At 37.2% G+C, this 19,283-nt stretch overlaps 1 protein-coding gene across 3 annotated transcripts in view; it reads left to right on the plus strand.

Annotated features, from left to right (window-relative positions):
* Rsu1 (Ras suppressor protein 1) overlaps window positions 1-19,283 on the plus strand; it is a 184,110-nt gene that overhangs the window by 61,878 nt on the left and 102,949 nt on the right. The window contains exon 8 of one of the 3 annotated variants that reach the window (XM_040277147.2): window positions 13,168-13,206. The exons of the other annotated variants lie outside the window; for them this stretch is intronic. Within the exon in view, the coding sequence (XP_040133081.1) occupies window positions 13,168-13,206 (39 nt within the window). The remainder of the gene's footprint in view (window positions 1-13,167; window positions 13,207-19,283) is intronic. 3 annotated transcript variants of the gene reach the window in all.

Here is a 19,283-nt window from a genome sequence, read left to right on the forward strand (position 1 = left end):
ATTGTAAATCTTAAAATTGTGTTTTTGTTTTTTGTGGGGGGTCATATTTCCTGAGATTTTTTTAAATTTATGTGATCATGTTGTCTCTATGGACATTTCTATTTACTTTTTCCTCAATTTTTTGCTTGTTGTGTGATTTTCTTGTCTTATTGCACTGGCTAGGACCTCCTAAAATGTGAATTAGGGCAAGAAAGAATAGCCTTGCCTTGTCTTGATCTTAGGGGAAAGTATTCAGGCATTCATCTTTAAATGTGGTGCTAAGTATAAGTTTTTAGAAAATACTGATTATCAGGTAGAGTTTTTATAAGTGTTAAGTGTTGTTCCATCTTTTTCTGCATTCATGAAGATGATCATGTGATGTTTTCTCTAGAAACCAGCCTCCAGTGTGGCCCCAGTGAATCAACCACCCTGGGACTTAAACCTTTGGGTTGTCTCTTCTATTGGTTTTTTGACAAGTAGAAATGGTGGAAATGGTGGCATGTCTCTTCTGAGATTTGATTTTAAAAGGCACTGCAGCTTTCCATCCAGGGCATGCTCTCTTGTTTGTTCTTGCATTATTTTTTCTGGGGATAAGCCAATTGCTATGTAATGAACAGCTCTGTGAAAAGGCCCACATGGTGATAAACTGAAGCCTTTTACCAACAACCACACCAGTTAACTTGGAAGCCAAGTTAATTAACTATCAGAATTAACTATCAGAATTCTATATCCTCAAATCGAAAACTTGACTAAGACCTGAAAGACCCTGGTCCAGCCACTTTTAGATTTGTACCTTTGGAAACTATAAAATAATAAGTACTAAATTCATGTACAGTGTTGCACAGAAATACATAACTAGTACAATTTTTTTATTTGCTAATGTATGGAAATGCATTGATAGATTTTTTAAAACATGTTAAACCTCATTTGTTAAGCCAGTCTTATATGCTTATATAAAAACTCACTTGATCTTGCTATATTGATAAAAACTTTATTGAGTTATAATTCACATACCACCTAATTCCCAATTTAAGCGTACAATTTAATGTTTCTTAGTATGTCCACACATTTGTTAGAAACATGACCAAAATTTTTTGAAAATTGTCATCATCTGGAAATGAAATTCCATACCTTTAGTTTTCATACCCAATTCCTCCACCTCATCCAGCTCTAAGAATTTTGTAGTTTTGGCTCTTACTTTTAAATCTTTGATCCATTTTGAGTTAATTTTTAATATAGTACGAGAAAAGAATTCCATTTCACTTTTTACATGTGGATATCCTGTTATAGAAAACACTGTCCTTTCCAATCCAGATGTTTTTTTTTTTTTTCTGATTATTCCAGGTAGAACCTATAGTGCAGTGTAGAGCATGGGTGGTAAAAGCAGGCATCTTCATGATTTTCTTGATCTTAAGAGGGAAACATCCAGCCTTTCCCCATTCAGTGTTATATTATCTGTAGTTTTTGGTAGATGACCCTTCTCCGGCTTAAGGCACGTTCTGTTCCTTCTTTGTAAAGTAATTTTTATCATGAAAGGATGTTGGACTCTGTCAAATGCTTTAACTGCATCTATTAAGCTGTGGTTTTCTTTGTAAATGTTCTCCTTTTTATATATTTCTGGATTTGGTTTGCCAATATTTTGCTTAAAATTTCCACTTTGTTCGTAAGAGATATCAGTGTAGATTCTTGTCTCCTCTTTGTATGGGTTCATATCAAGAATATTCTGGTGTCATTAAGTATGAGATTTTTTTCTTCCTTAAAAGTTTGAAATAATGCATTAGTGAAGTCATCTGGGTTTTAAGTTTTCTTTGTAGTAATGTTTTGAATTATGGGTTTGTTTTTTTTCATAGATAAGACTCATCAGATTTTGTTCCTTCCAGTATCAATTGGTAATAGGTAGATATCAGAAATTTTGTATATTTCTTTTAAATTGATCTGTAGTATCTATGATACCCTCTGTTTTTATTTGTGATATTGGTAATTTGTATTTTTCCCACCCTTTGATTCTTTGTCAAAGAATCAGCATTATATTTTTAATGAGCTTCTTTACTCTGGTATTTCATTGATTTCTTTTTCCTTTGTTCACATTGAGTGAAATTTGCTCTGATTTTGTAGCATCTTTAGGTGACAGTTTAGATCATTGGTTTTCAATTACTCTTCTATTTTAATGTAAGTATTTAGACATACAAATTTTCCCTAAGCATTGTTTTAGTTACATGTCACAATTCTGCATTTTCATTATTTTTCAGTTTAAAAACATTTTCTGATTTCTCTTGTAATTCCTTCTTTGACTTTTTGATTACTTAGAATTTTAGAAATATTTTAGTTTTCAAGTATTTGGGGATTTTTTAATCCTTTTGTTATTTATTCTAATTTACATTAAGTTGTTATCAGAATTTGTTGGCTCATTTTATATTCCAGTAAATTGTCTGTTGGTGAATTCTACTAGTGCACTGGAAGAGATGCCATACTCTATCAGTGTTCTATAAATGTCAGGTCAAACTGGTTGATATGTTAAAACCTTCAATAATAGTACTTTTTTTTCCCCTTAAACCAGTTATCTTTTAAATAACTTAAGAAAGGGAAAAATGTTTTATGTCTATCAACAACCTATTTTTATTTCTGGTGCTCATCATTCCTTGTGCAGATTCAAGTTTCTGTCTGGTATCATTTACTTTCATCCTGAAGAGTTTTCTTTAATATTTCTTGAAATAGCTGTTTGTTTGTTTTAGCACAGCTTGTCTTCATCTGAAATGTCTTTATTTTGCCTTAATCTTTTTAAAAGAGTTTTTTCCATGTATGAAAATTTATTTTGACAGTTTTGGTGTGTTTTTTTTTTCTTTTTCTTTTTACCTCGTAAGCACAGTCAAGGTGTTCTGTTGTCTCTGGTTTGCATTGTTTTGGTGTTATTCTTGCCATTATTCTCTATATTTAATATGTCTGTTTTATGATCTCTTTTAAATTTTTCTTTCTCACTGGGTTCCAACAATTTTTATATAGGAATTATTTTTATTTCTCTGAGAGTTTTGTGGAACTTTTTGATATATGGGTTTATTGCATTCATCAGTTTTCAGTCATTGTTTATTGATTGGTTGATGATTTTTATCTATTATGTCTTTATTGATTGACTAACTGACTGACCAACTTCCCATTTCTCCTTGCCTTGGAACTCAAGATCATACTTACGTTAGGGCACCTAATGTCTTATTAATATTTTATCTATTTTGTTTCTTTCCAGTATGCTCCCAATTTTTGCATCAGTTCAGATAGTTTATTTTTTTCCTATCTTAAGTTCATTGATTTTTCTTTCCATAATGTCTAATTTCTTGACATGCCTATTCAGTAAAATTTTCATTTCATATTTTGAATATTTTAAAGTAGGTCTATCCATATAGCTCTTTCTATAATTTTATTTCTCTTTTAATAGTTTGTATTTATTCCATTGTTACGTTCATACTTTCCTTTAAATCCTTGCATATTTTAAATAGCTGCCCTAACATTTTTTTGTCTGCTAATTTTCTGAATATTTCTGTTAACCAATTTTTCTTCTTTTTTTTTTAATTTTTGGTACCGGGGATTGAACTCAGGGGTACTCAACCACTGAGCCACATCCCCAGCCCTGTTTTGTATTTTATTTAGAAACAAGTCTCACTGAGTTGCTTTTTGCTGAGGCTGGCTTTGAACTCACGATCCTCCTGCCTCAGCTTCCTAAGCTGCTGGGATCACAGGTGTACGCCACCATGCGGAGCCCTTTCCCCTATTCTTGAGCCACTTTTTCCTATTTCTCTGCATATCTCGTGTTTTCTTACTTTATATGAGATATTTTGAATAGTGTATTTTGAGAATATGGATTTTGTTATCTTACGCTATTAAGTTTAATTCTGGCAAGCTGTTTACTTGGGATTCTTTCCAGGCTTATTTATAATGTGTTAGGGTTGATCTATATAAGTCGTATATATTTTCCTGTTTCTAGGATCTCTACCTACAGCAGGGTATTCAGTGCAGTCTCTGCTCTCTTGATGACCACAATGAGGATATTTTCTAATCTTGTGCAAATTCCAGTAATTTACAGCTTCTGTGTCTCTGGGTCATTCTCCCCATATTTCCTGTTTTGTTTTCTTTTTCTTTTTCCCAGATTGAGGAATCTTTTCCTGAATGTTATAGTTATTATTTGGGCAAAGACTCATGAAAGCCCTGTGTACTTTAGGGGGCTCTTTTTCTTCCATATCTCATTTATTTCCGCCACCCTGCCTCCAAAAACTCAGATTTCTGTTCTTTCAGCTCAATTCATCATCTTCCTGCACAATTTCTAGAAATGCTTCTAGGGCCTGTGAACCTGGGGCTTCCCTCCTTTTATTTCCCTGCTCCTAGGGGTGATAGTCCTTTGCTGCCTGTTGTCCAGTATATGAAATTGTATTGTACATTTTGTGCAGTCATATCATCCTGTCCAGACACAGAAGTCCGGATAATTTTTATTAAATGCTAGTGTGAACAAGTGTGCTCTAGTTACTGCTCTAGTTACTGTTCTGCTTATTTCTTACCTATTTACACAGCCTCAAGAAATCATTTTCACTTCTGTTGGGGGTGAGGTAACTAGCAATTGAACTCAGGGGCCCACAACCACTGAGACACCTCCCCAGTCCTATTTTGTATTTTATTTAAAGACAGGGTCTCACTGAGTTGCTTAGCACCTCGATTTTACTAAGGGTGGCTTTGAATTCTTGATCCTCTTGCTTTGGCCTCCTGAGCTGCTGGAATTACAGGCATGCACCACCATGCCAGGCCTCATTGCTTTTATTTTATGTTTTTTAAGTTGTAGATGGACACAATACCTTTTATTTTATTTATTTATTTTTATGTGGTGCTGAGGATTGAACCCAGGGTCTCTCACATGCTAGGCAAGCGCTCTACCACTGAGCTGCAAACGCTTTGAACATTGATCCTCCTGCCTCAGCCTCCCGAAGTGGTTGGTGTTACAGGCTGATGGTGTTCTCTCCCCAAAAGATAGAAATTACAGGCATGCGCTGCCATGCCAGCCTTCATTGCTTTTGAAATTACCTCTTACTTCACTGTTACAGCCAAGAATGACTGTAGCAACACTAATTTAATAGGAAAGCAACCTGAGCAACAAACTGGGCAACTTAAACAACGGGAATTTGTTTTCTCACAACCATGGAGGCTGTAGGTCCAGTAGTAAGTATGGTTCCTTTAAGGGTTTTAAAGGAAGAATCTGTTCTAGATCTCTTTCCTTGGTGTGTAGGCGACTCCCTTCTTCCTGATCTTCATATTGTCTTTTGTATGTGTCTGTATCTAGACTTCCTCCTCTCCTAAGGATACAAGTCATACTGGAGTAGGGTTCACCATATGAACTCATTTTAACTAAACCACCTCTGTAAAGTCCCTATCATCAAATACAGCTGCATTCTGAGACATTTCTATCTTTTGGGGAGAGGATCCCATCAGCCTGTAATACCAACCACTTCTTCTCTCTCTTACTTTTTATTTTTACATGTTGTAAAATTTGACTTCCTTTGATATTGTTCACGTATTTATTTGTATCTTCAATCTGTTTTATTATCACAAAAATAGACCAAATTTTCTTAAGCCATGTTGTTAGTTTTCAAGAATCATTGACCCTTTTGAAAAACCAGTGAAATCTGTAAAGCTACTTTCCACAAATGTCTATTTTCACATATGAAACTTTACATGTAAATTGGGGGATTTTAAGATGTCAAATAATCCACCCAAGGACCCTTCAACATAGAATTCTCATCCCAAATATTCCTTGTTTTAGTCTAAATTCCATTAACTGACTGGTATAGATGCCATTTATGTATGTCTTCCAGATTTTCTTCTGAGTTGCATGCAAATAAAGAATATTGATCTAGCCGGGGATACATGAATAGGTTGTGCATGAATTTATAGGTACCGAAAGGGGAAAGAAATCCATCACTATTTGATCAGTTCTCTTTCAAATCTAGTTCGTAGGGTATGTGGTCGGTGGTCATATATTAAACTTTAAAGAGGTTTTGGCTTTTTCCCCTTGCATTTAAAAGGTTATGTGCTACAATGTGAGACAAATAAATCACAATTCACTACAACAGTGTTGCAGTCAGTTATATAAATTGCTAGTGAAACACTAAATCTGTCACTTAGTGTGTTCTGACCATTTAACAATTGAAATAGTGTTAGAAAAGAAAGCTGACTGGAAACCAAAGAAGCAAATTTAGTGGCAGTTGTAATTAGCAAGATCAATGGTTAGTGTTAAAGGTTCATTGTTTGGTCATTTCAGTTGATCCAAGTGAAAAAAATTACTATTCAAAAGACTTAGCTAGATAGAGTTAGCTGTAAAAGAATTCAGAAAAACAAGTTGCTAACTTGATAACATCTTGAAGAATATTGTTTCTCAACTTTCTGTGTTGCTAGGACAGTAACTGAATGATTCAGCTTGTTTGTTTCATTTGTGCTTTTAATTGATAAAATTGGTATTCCAGACATTTTGCTCATACCCTGTGTTTTTAGCTGTTCATCTACTTCAGAAAAAATCTTGGTCTGTGTTTATCTTTCTCATAGCTGTTCTTTGAACCCCATCTATCACAACTTTCTGTTTCTTCAAGAATACCAGAGTTTTCAGTCTCACATCATAACCTCAAGAATGAATACCTGACCCACAGCAAACACCACTTTAAATAACATTGAGTTTTCTGGGTTAGTAAGATTTTTGTACCTTTTGTATTTAATTGTCTTTAATTTATCACTTTTTACAAACAGGTAAAGTTGAAAATTTTTTCTTAGGTGATGATGATGATGGTGATAGTGATGATATGATTAGCTTCCTATAGTGAATGCCTAATTCCTGAATGAGATACTTAATCTTAACTAAGACTTGGAGTTGCTCTTTTCCCTGTTTTACAGATAAGGAAACTAAAGTTCAGGATAACTCAAGGTCATGCAAGTGGACCCTGTATCTGTCTGACATCATGTTTTGACTATTACTTCTATGGAAATGAGTTCACAGTGGAAGTTCAATTGGAGTGGTTGGGCACATAGAAAATATTCATTAAATGTTTATTGCCTAAAACATTTTTAGGGCTTATGAAAGACATAAATGTCTTAAGACAGCTCTGTTTCTACAAGAACTGGGCACCAAATGGAACATGAAGAACAAGTCATAAAATTGAGATACCATACTTTATCAGGAAAGCAACCTGATAAAGATTACTGTGACTTGTGTATGATAGTCTGAAAATGTTTCAGCATGTCTTAGCTTGAGCTGCTGTAACAAAAATACTTTAGAATTGGTGACTGTCACAAGCTATGCCATTAACAATGCATACACTTTTGTGTCTTTCCATGATATTACAACTTATTGAATAACAATAACTTCATAAGCTACACCGCTTTCAATATTTGTAATTCACAATTCTTTTATTTCAATCTTATTAGTACATTTCAATTTTGGTAATACCTATTACACTCAAATCATACATCATATTTCACACACATATACACATATATGTGATGTACATATATGTATCACAGAAACTCTGAATAGATTAAGTTGGCTGCAGGGTTAGAGGATATGGTGCCAGATATCTATCTGAATAGATGTGAATGCAAAGAGTCACAGAGGCCTCCTAGGTGGTCAGGTAGGGGTTTTAATGAACCAGTTACACGGAGTTGTCAAGGCAGAGAGTTTGGACAGAGTCTCTGTCAGAGTACCAGCTTGGAGTATTGGCTTCATAGGTCAGCTCAGAGTAGGGCCATGTGTTGTCATCATGGGCAGGATTTGTTCTGTTCTGCTACCTGGAGGGATAGAACCAGAGGTTTGTCACTGCCGTGATTTTTCTGGGCAGAGTTCTTGAAAGCTGATGAGGTGACAGGGTCAGGGTGCTTTTATATCTGGTTTGAGGGGACTCTTCCTTTTATGGCTCTTAGGTGAGACAGTTATATCCAATGATGTTGATAAGCTCCCCTGTCTTGTGTTCCTGGTGTGATTTGGGATGGTGACATATTTAGATGTTCCTGATTTATGGATAGGTTGTCACATACAAGTTATTTATCAATTTGTGTCTTATGGGTGTGCCAGATAGATGATGATTGTTTAATTGCACCAACCAGGCAAAGAGTCATTCTGCTTAGGCACCTGGACTTGGAATAGTGTAACTCATGACAACTACTGCTTTACAAAATGGAGGAACTCAGGGTTAGATGTAGCCTGAGACCTCAGAGTCACTTTCCACAGCCTGCTCTCCACAGTGACTTAAAATTATTTCTCATGGTTCTAGTTCAGTTCTCAGAGTGCAGGTGGACACCTTCTTACCAGAATCTACGATGGGTTCTGGCATGGCCCAGTGGGCAGGGGAGATTGAAATTGACTGTCTCTCTTATTCCCTTCATATAAGGGCACTAATCTCATTCATGAAGGCCCTACCTTCTTAACCGGATCACCTTCCAAAGGACTCATCTCCATGTGTATTACTTTAACCTTTAGAACTTCATGAACTTGGGGGGATACAGGCATTCCTCCATAGCAGGTAAAGGCAAGGCTGCTAGTGACCTCAGCAGAATCAACTTCAATAAAAGAAAAGTTAAGAAAAGCAGCAGTGTATCAAATTTCATGACAAATGCATATTTAATCTGTTGTTAAGTGTTTGTCCTTGTTTCCTCTGTGCTTTCCTCAGTTGCTTATCAGAATTTCTGCCTTTGATTCAATTGGGTGTTCTGTGACAAATTGAATAACCTTGAGGTATCACTTTGGAATCTGCTAATGCTCTTCTTGTCCATTTTGCCCAGTTCATTTTCAGGTTATGAGACAATGGACCTTTTAAGGAAGCTAATGAAAGCTATGAAGTCCTTAGGAAAAAAATGTAAAAAATGTCCCTCGATATCAACAGGAAATTTGTATCTCATGACAACTTGCAGATACTGAAATCCAAAGATCCTCACATCTCCTATATAAGATGGTGTAATATTTGCATAGAACATGTATATGTCCTGGTGTACACTTGAAATCATTTCTAGATTACTTATAATACCTAATATAGTGTAAATGCTATTTAAATAAGTAAATGCTATGGATAAATAAACTGATATGATAAAATGACATTATTAGAGAATAATGGTAGGAAAGAAAAGTCTCTATATATTCAATACAGTCACATTTTTTAAGAATGTTTTTTTAATCTTGGGTTGGTTGAATCGACAAAACCCAGGGATTCAGAGGCCAACTGTGTATACATGATCATTGGATTTGAGGTTAAAAAACTCAGCCCTGGCCCCACAGCATCAAGTTTTCTTAACCACATCCAAAAGTATTGAAGATAAATGGCAGTGACTATTTATATTCAGTTAAAAAAGAATCAGCAAGAGCAGATCAAGAGAAGATGGATGATTATGCATACAAAACACTGATCAACTTTGCTAGCGATTGATGAATTCCAGATTAAAACAAGTTGCCATTTTTTAATATATTGACTAACAAAGATTTTAGAAAATAATAATGCAAAGTTACAACGAGTGTTTGGCGAAATGGTATTTTCGTACATTGCTGTTGGTTTATAAATGTATTGTTGATCATATTTTAGCAGTATATGCTAGGCACCATAAAAGGCCTTCCCACCTATGTAATGTGTTCCATTGGGAAACTATCATCAAGAAATATTAAAAACCTCAGAAAAATATTTCACAAAGTTTTTGAGGTAGTATCTATAATAACGAAGAATTTTGCCATCACCTTACAGTGCAATGATGTAAACCTGGCTAAACCATGGTAGACTGTGGAACATAGACTCATTCTAGAATGCTTATGTTATAAGGTCAGGTTTATAGTGTGATTCTTATTGTAGATAATATTCACATATCTTCATAAAAACAATTAATGAAGAAGTTATTGATTAATGTCTGTATGTTGGGATTCTGGGAGATTTTTTTTTCCTATTTTTTATTGTTCACAATTTCTCCAAAGTGTAGACATTGGTTTTATAGCTTTTCTGTACAACAAACTTCCCCCAGATATAGTGAAGTAAAACCAAAAGCATTTTATTTTCTCAGTTCTATCCATTACTTCTTACTTACTTGGCTCTCCCATGAGTCTGGTATCAGCTAAGGGATTGGTTGGTAGCTGGGTGCTATGGTTTAAAAGAGTTCCCCCAAAGTTCATGGGTTGGGAAATTAATTCCTGAATGCATATACTACTGATATTTGGAGATGGGGCCCTTAGGAAGTAATGAGGGTTCAATGAAGTCATGAGACTAGAGCCCCCCCAAGTGGGATTGACAGCTTAACAAGGAAGTGAAAATTGAGCTGGTTTGCTTGCTTTCTCACTGTACCATACCCCTCTACCCATGTCACAATGACATAGGAAGGCCTTCATCAGATGTTGGCACCTTGATATTGGACTTTTTAGCTTCCAAAATGGTGAGGAATATTTTTGTCTTCATAAATTACCCAGTCTCTAGCATTCTGTTATAGCAGTAGACAATGGAAATGGACTAGGACACTGGGTGGCCCTAGGATGCCCTCACTTACATGCTTAGGGGCTGGCATGCTGTCAGCCAGGATGGTACACCTCTCTCCTAGGTAGCCTCTCATTTTCTGACAGGCTAGACAACTCTTGTGGGCAAGGTATAAACCTCAGTACATAGCCCTTTTCAAATCTCTACTTCCTTCCACATTTACTAACGTTTCAGTGGCCAAAGAAAGTCACATGACTATACTGAGACCATGTGCAAAAGAACTACAGAGCCTTCAGGAAGGAATGGTGGATATAGATGGGATTGCATGTGTTTTTACAAAACATCTTTGATATAAACAATGTGATCAATGCCATAAAAAAAGAAAACCCCTTAACTCATAGAATCTTACCTTTAAGCTATCTAGGAGTCACAGGATCTTTATGTTTTGACTGTACCAGAGATCTCCTTATCTTTGCATTCCTCTATTTCCGGAAGGATAAGAGAAGGAACTCAGATCTTCAGCCTGCCTGTGCCCACCATTCCTTCCCCATCTTGAGTGGCCAGGTACTTAGGCTTATCTGTACTGGTCACACACTAAAGAAAACCAGTATGTGGGAACCATAGAGAGGTTAATAGAAGTGTAATAAGAGAATGCCCGTGTTATGGCTGGTATGGAAGTGTTTTATAGTGTTCTGTTAGAATCAAAATATAGTTTGTGGGTAAATTTTCTGTGGCAAGATAAAAATATATTTTTTTTACTCCCACTTTCTGTAATGGTAGCAACAAGTTTCATAGACATTTTGTGGATAGTATATTGAGACCTTTAATGGTTAAATATTGAAGGAGTGGACACTGCCTGGGAGTGGCTGAGAGAACTAGCGTAGGTAAGCATCCAGAATATTTTTGCATAGTGTCTTAGCTTCCGGTTGCTGCTATAACAGATTTACCATAAACTTAGTAGTTTACAACTATTCCGGTTTATTCTATTACAGTTCTGGAGGTCAGAAGTCTAGAACCAAAGTTAGAATCAAGTTGTCACCCGATCTGGTTCCTTCTGAGGAGTTAGAGGGGGATCCCTTTTCAGCTTCTGGTAATCATCTGCATTCTTGGCCTGTGGTCCCTGGATCTTCCAAATGTGTCACATTAGCCCCTGCCTCTGTCATCATGTGGCCTTTTCCTCTCACTGATTCCTCTCCTGTCCCTCATATCAGGACTGCTATGATTTGTCAGCCCATCCAGATCATCTCCCCACCTCAGTATTCTTAACTTAGTCTCATCTGCAGAGTCCCTTTGCCCATATAAACTGACATTCACAGGTTTCAGAGCTTGGGGCATGAATGGATTTGGGGGATTCTTCTTCAGCCTGCCACACATAGTAATATACACTCAAGCTTCGTAAGTTAGTTGCATTTATGAAATTGATCACTTTGCCCGTGTGTCTCGGTGGCTCCACCTCTCGTCTTCCAGGTGAGCTGGCTGGTCTGCAGAGTCCTGCTTAACGTCAGGATCCTAATTCTACTGCGATTTGAGTCTGGGTTTGATGCAGGAGGTAGGTGTATGTATGACTGATTTTCATCATTCATATTGGGGAGAAATTAAATTTATATTGCTTGCCTCCCTCATTCTATATATTGATATTATGATTAATAGCTTTTGACATAAAACTATTTTTTGAAATATGACTCTTTTATGACGTCTTTTGACAGCAGCAAAATCACACATTTAGCGGTTTTAACAGGAGTAGGTTACAGGGACTACTGGCCCCGTAGTCTATACTCAAGTCACCAACCAAAGATGTCATGTCCAGAAATATCACTAAAATGTCAACCACAAAAATTGCTTTAAAATAATCTCCTGCAGAGGGCTGGGATCTTTCTTACTTGCTGTGTTGAAATGTAAAATTTGTTAAAGACTGGGAGCCCTAAGTTATTTCTTTCTTTTTAAGAGATGCCAGATGGATGTTGAATTAAGTCCAGTTCTTAGTTTTTCTTCAGATAATTTTTTAAGTTTGTGGTGGTGTTTTGGATCCTTATCAGTGCGTTCTCCCTCCTCCAGTTCCCCACAGCTACCCACAGCCTGGCATCAGTGTGGTTGCCTTGGTACCTGTTCCTGAAGGCTGTCTGCAGTGAAACGTGGTTGTTTAAATAGCACGACTTGTCATCTAAAAGTAGAAGTCATTAGCACGACGCCGTTCGGCGAGTGCTGTCTTGAATACCGTTTTAAAATTTTTCTTATTTTATCACTTTAATGTTTACTCATGTCACCACTGGAAATTTCAGGGCCTGGTTCTCAGTATGGATGTAGAATGAAAAATGTAAAATTCTCCCTCAGAGTCTCCTGAAGTTCATGCCCCAAACAGTGACCCCTGTTGGATATTTCATGTAATTTTAGAGACGTGAACTTGGCTGTGCCTGCTGCAGGACTACTTTGAGCCATCAGTAATGCTTACCTACTTGTAGCTGGAATACACAATTGAACAGCCTTCCGCTATTTCTAAGGCAAAGGAAATTCCTGCTGGCTTTAGTTTAAACTTTAATTGGTCTACATTGTGATTGTGAATTCACCAGAAACACATTTATCTGAGGAAAACTAAGTTGTTTTAAGTTCAGTATAAAGGATGAGTTGGATGCTTTGGGAGGCTGTGTATTCATTTACCTGCATCCAAATTATCAACACCATGTAATTATAACAAAAGGTGCAGCCAGGTGGAACATCTTTCCTTTCTGTCCAGGTGAATCAACTCTGAAGCCGTCGGCTGCTGTCACTGCAGGTAAGAGGGGCGGGCGGTGGCATCCCGCTCCTTCAATGGCATCTCTGCAGAAGCCACCAACTGGCAGCCTGCATTGTGAGAGATGCACATTAATTAGTTCCTTGAAACTCTTTCCTCATTAACTCCAGCTACAGTGTCAGAGAAAATGTTCTGGGGTGCAGAGTGTTGGTTTTGATAATGGGAAAACAACGGTTGCCGTCGGAAAATGTCATCTTGTTTGTAAACAGTCAGATCATGCAAAGTCCCTTTCTGCCTGGTTGATCGTGTTTTGTCATTAAAGGGCTTGATCTTGCTTGAAGCTTAGCAACTCACTTCACCCAGTGGATACAGATGGTAGAGAAGGATGTTTGATTTTTAGGACATTAAATAGTGTAGAGGTTTTTGTTTGTTGGTTGGTAGAGTAGGGAGGGTGGTGAGAAAAAAAAAGAAGGGAGACCTTTTTTTTGTTGTTGTACTAACTAGTTCAGTTCAGGAAAAAGAGATGGAGAGCTATGATAAAAATAATTTATATTCATTAAAGAACTAAAACTTTCAGAAAGTTAACAAATATTCACTCAATATCTCACCACCTTGAAATAACTACAATGTTTTGGTGACAGTCATTCAAGATGTATCCCTGACACAGTCAAAGGTGGATCTAGAAGGTGAAAGGTAACTGTATTGACAAATTTGAAAAACAATATTTTTTAAACTTAGTACATTTTATTTGAGTCTAAAAAAGGGAAATCAAATGAAGAAGCTTTCTGAACTTTTACTACTTGATCCAAGAATATAAAGACTAAAAGAGCATTGAAAAGTCAAAGTAGAAATTCTAAACGATATTAATGTATAGCTGTATTTTAAGTCATACTTTGCAAAATAGATTGATAGCTTTTTGACCTGTTGCCGTGTTGACTGGATTTAATTGTCAAGTGGATTTTCATGTGGTATCTATCCAGTGTTCCTGTTTAGTCCTTCTTGTCTGCTCTAACAAAATACCTGAGACTAGATCATTTATAAAGAACACAGAGATTTATTTCTTATGGTTCTGTAGCCTGGGAAGTCCCAGATCAACATTCCTATAGGTTTGGTGTCTGGGGAGGGCTGCTCTCTGCTTCCAAGATGGTGCCTTGCTGCCACATCCTCCAGAGGGGAGGAGCATTGTGACCTCAGGTGGCAGAGGGCAATAGGGATGAACTACCTGCATGGAGCCTTCTAATAAAGACACCTGATCCCATTTACACAGGCATCATGACCAAATCCCCTCCTAAAGCCCTACCTCTTAATGCTATTAATGGGTGATTTAAGTTGTAACATGGATTTTGGAGGGAACAAAAGCATTAAAACCATGAATGTGAGAAATTCTGTTCAGATTTGATAGAAAACGTATCCAGTATGAAAATCTTGTATTGACTTAAGTTGTTAAAGTGATAGCAGAAACCACCTTGTTTTTTTCTATTTACTGTTTAACTTGCTTTTTCTGCAATGCTTTTTATTGCTTTTTCTGCAATGTCCTTGGATTCTTTATTTTTATTCATATATATTCCTATAATGCATATATTCCCATATATATCCTCTCATACACACACATATGTTTACACGGTACACTTTTTTTAAAAGAAAGAGAGAGAGAGAGAATTTTTTTAATATGTATTTTTTATTTTTCGGTGGACACAACATCTTTATTTTTATGTGGTGCTGAGGATCGAACCCTGCGCCCCGTGCATGCCAGGCGAGCACGCTACCACTTGAGCCACATTCCCAGCCCTACACACTACACTTTTTAAAGTATACTACACATTAGCTTATAGCTCAGTGAATTATTAACCGGTAAGAACTTGAAGCAACAACTATCCATGTCAAGAAATAGAGTATCTCCAGAGCCTAAGAAGTCTTTTTAGGCCTTCTTTTTACGCATTAGGCGGGCCTTTTTTTCTGCCTAAAGATAATTACTGTCTTCACTCTTAACACTGTTTTTTTAGTTTTGTTGTTTTTGAATTTTAACTAAATAGAGCCATTCAGTATATATTCTGCCTTCTTTCACTCGACATTATGTCTGAAGATTTATCCAGACTGTTGCACATGGCCGTATTTCATTCATTTTCATTGCTCCCATGATATGAATTATCTGCACACCAGCTCCAGTTCTCATTTGGGCTACATATTTGCTTTAGCAATAGCCCTGTCACTTTTCAGACATTCCCCACTTTGGGGCAGGCATTGAAATCAGAAGCTCTCCGTGTGCTGATGTGGGACCCCTATGTCCCCTCCCTCCTCCCTGTCACTTCTTTCTCACACAGTGGGTGGAAGTTCATGACTCACCCATGGGGCTCCTCTGGGGACATCCACTGTTCTCCTTTTCTTCCAGCAAGCTCTCACCGTTAGATCTTAGCCTTTCAACCAAAGGCTGGTTGGTGGCGGCTTTCAGGATTCCTAGCACAGTCTGTATTGTGTTTGAATTTCAAGGAGCCGTGTGTCACCTGCCAGCGCTTCTCCTCAACTTGGTCTAAATTTCCCTGTATACAGTGGATGGTTGTCACAGTTTGTGGTAACGGGTGGTGGCCATTCGATTCATTTTCAAAATTATTATATTTCATTTTTTCCCTCTCCCAGTAGATCTTAAGTAAAAGGAATATGAACAAAATCTTTTATTCCATCCTATGTAACTTATGTCTCATACCTTTTCTTAGGAGGAAGTGCACTTAGTAACCTAAGGCTAATTGCACACCTTCTGGTGCCTCATCAGTCACCCACTTCTGCCATCCTCACCCAGCATCTCACCCCCTCCCTTTCTGAGTCCGTCCCTCGGTGGACCCTTGTCTCTACTGTCCTGCGTTAGCCCTGACACCTGCCAGCTTGTCTGCAACTTCTCATTCTTCTTAGAGGCTGGTTAACTCAGAAGAGTGCTTTCACCAGAGGGGGTAAATTATGGTATGAGGCTAGCTTTATGTTCCTTGATAGGTTTTTAATATCAGGGAATGGAGAATTATTGTATGCTGCCTTCGAGTGTGAGCTTAATATTATCATTCATCATCAGGAACCATCTGAAAACTGCCATCGGAGCTCCTGCTCAAATGCTTCATTGAACTGTACTGAGGTGCTTTTTGTTCTAGTGTGTAATTTGGTGCCAACATGGCAGTCCCTGAAGATCGAGCCATAACTGTGAAAAGGACACCATAATTCTTGAAAAAATATACACAGGTTAAGGATTTAAAGTCAAAGTGATACCTTTGAGAAATTATTTTCTCTAAAGGATGAAACAAACACAGGATATTGTATGATTAAAGGGAAACTTAGCCTTGATGCCTGATTGTATTATTTTCTTCCTAGTTCACCAAAATGGCACCCACAGTTGAAAATGCCATTAAGAATAACCAACTAAGATGGCATGCATTTGACTACCCCAAGTCAAATTATGTCAACTCCAAGATATATTGTAAAGTATATTTATAATATATTTTAGTAGTTTGAGTATATAAAAGTAATATGCTCTTAGACAACTTCCTCTGACCTTTATTTTCTATAAAATTTTCAGTTGGTCCCTTTTATAAATGTTATATAGATCCATTTCTTGAAAGTACTTAACTTGATTTTTTTTTTTTGTACTGAAGATTGAACCTGGGGGTGCTTAACCTCTGAGCCACATCCCCAGTCCTTTTTAATGTTTTATTTTGAGACAGGGTCTTGATGAATTGCTAAGTACCTCCCTAAATTGCTGAGGCTCTTTGAATTTTCAGTCCTCCTTCCTCAGCCTCCCAAGCTGCTGGAATTACAGGTGTGCATGACCACACCTTGCTTAATTTTAATTTTGAATGACTTTACGCGTGAGTTCTAAATCTGCTATAGTTTGGATCTCAAGTGTCCCCCCAAAGGCCCATATGTTAAAGGCTTGGTCCCCAGAGTGGTGTCACTGGGAGATGGAGGAAAGTGTTATTGGTAGAGCTTAATGGGAGGTCTTTAGATCATTAGTATATGCCCTTGAAGGGAATATCTCCTTTGGCTACTGTTGTGTTTTTTTCTGTTGTTGTTGTTTGTTTGTTTTGTTTTGTTTGTTTGTTTTTAACCTCCCAGCCATGAGGTGAGCAGTTTTGCTCTACCTTGTTATTTCACCATGGTACATTGTCTTGCCACAGGCCCAGAAGCAGTGGACCAACCAGTCATGTACTGAAACCTCCAAAACTATGAGACAGATAAACCTTTTCTCTTTTTAAGTTGATCACCTCAGGTATTTGTTGTAGTTACAGAAAGGTGACTAATACAAACTCTCCATGTGTGTCTGCTCCCATGCTTGATCAAATCAATTTTCTGGATCAGAAGTTTCTGCCTTTCACCGTTTTTGTTCTAATCGTAGTGTACTGCTAACCACAGTCTTGTAGGACTGAACAGTACATATTTCTCACACATTCTTGCTATGTGGCAGATACTTTCTACCAGCTTGATATTTATTAATGATTTTTATCCCTTGGTAACTGTATGAAGTGAATACACTTGTAATCCTTATCTTGCAGACGAGGCAGCTGAGATGCAGGGATGATAAATAACCTGTCCAAGGTCATATTGTTAATAAAGAGTGCATCTGGGGTTTGAGTGGAAATGTACAGAAATGGAGGATTACCAGACCTTTTGTTTTTCCTTTGCAATTATTGGTATGCTGGCTATTTCCCACCCATTTCTCAGCCACTCAGAGAAGCATATTAAAATATGAGTGTGTGAATATATTAACATTAAAGGGTTAATCTTGGGTCTGGCCAAATTTATAAAGGACATTGAATAACTGGTTCCATCATCTTTGGTAACATGTCATTGGGGAAGCATCTCTGGGCTTATGGCCGCTGCCATTTAGCCTGTATGGTGGTGACTGTTGCTCTCTATAGGGCAACGGAGGTGCTCTCTTGGGAATCAGAGAGGTTGAGCTGGGTTAGCCCATTGTTGTTTCAGAACATGTACAGGGGAGCTCAGCTGCTCAGCTCCTCAGCACGACTGATAAAGATTCCTAAGGATCTAGCCCCTTCCTGCCCTGCTATTCTTCTCCCATGCTCCCTGGTTGTTTTTTTGTTTTGTCTTGTTTTTTTTTTTAATGGTCCTTGCTTTCAGCCTTTGGTGATTATCCTCTTTGTGGAGACTCCAATTTGTTATCTAAAATCTGAATAAATATTAGAAGTTTCCTGCTGTCTCCACTCTGGATTAAGCCTTTTGTGTTCTAATCATCTCTCTTTTTTAAAAAAAATGGTGCATAATAATTATATGTAATAATGGGTTTCATTGTGGTATATTCAAACATGCGCCTAATATAGTTTGATCAATTTCATTCCCCAGAACTTCTCCTTGCCCTCCCTCCTCCTTTCCCCTGTCCCTTTACTGTACTGGTCTCTCTTTATTTTCATTGAGGTTCTTTTTGTCCTTTTTTGAGATAAAACAGGTCCCTTGAATTTCTGAGTCTGACTTACTTCGTTAACATGTTTTTCAGTTCCATCCATTTTTCTACAGATGCCATAATCTTGTTCTTCTTTATGTCTGAGGAAACCTCCATTGTGTGTATATATACCACATTTTCTTGATCCATTCATCCACTGATGGATACCTAGGGTGGTTCCATATTTGGCTAGTGTGATTATATTGCAATAAACATGGGTATGCACGTATCACTACAGTATGCTGACTGGTAGAGCTGGATTATATGGTGGTTCCATTCCGAGCCTTTTGATGAACCTCCATCCTGATTTTCAAAGCGGTTATATATGAGAGTTCATTTCTCCCACATCCTCGCCAGCATTTATTGTTATTTGTATTCTTGGTGACTGCCATTCTGATTAGTGTGAGATAAAATTTCAATATAGTTATGATTTGCATTTCCCTAATTGCTAACGATGCTGAACATTTTTTTCATATATTTGTTGACCATTTGGGGAAGAGTCTGTTTCATCTCTTACATGCCCATATGAATTACTACATTATGAGCACCTTAGGGACCGTTTCTTTATTTTTGTGTCATAACTGTAAGAAGCAAATGTTTGTGAATGATTAAATACCTTGTTAGCCAAAGTGAGACATTTAAAGCAGTCTTTTTACTATTCTAGTTATTCAGACATTAAGAAAGT

Source organism: Ictidomys tridecemlineatus, chromosome 10 (genome assembly GCF_052094955.1).
Source record: "Ictidomys tridecemlineatus isolate mIctTri1 chromosome 10, mIctTri1.hap1, whole genome shotgun sequence".
NCBI lineage: Eukaryota > Metazoa > Chordata > Mammalia > Rodentia > Sciuridae > Ictidomys > Ictidomys tridecemlineatus.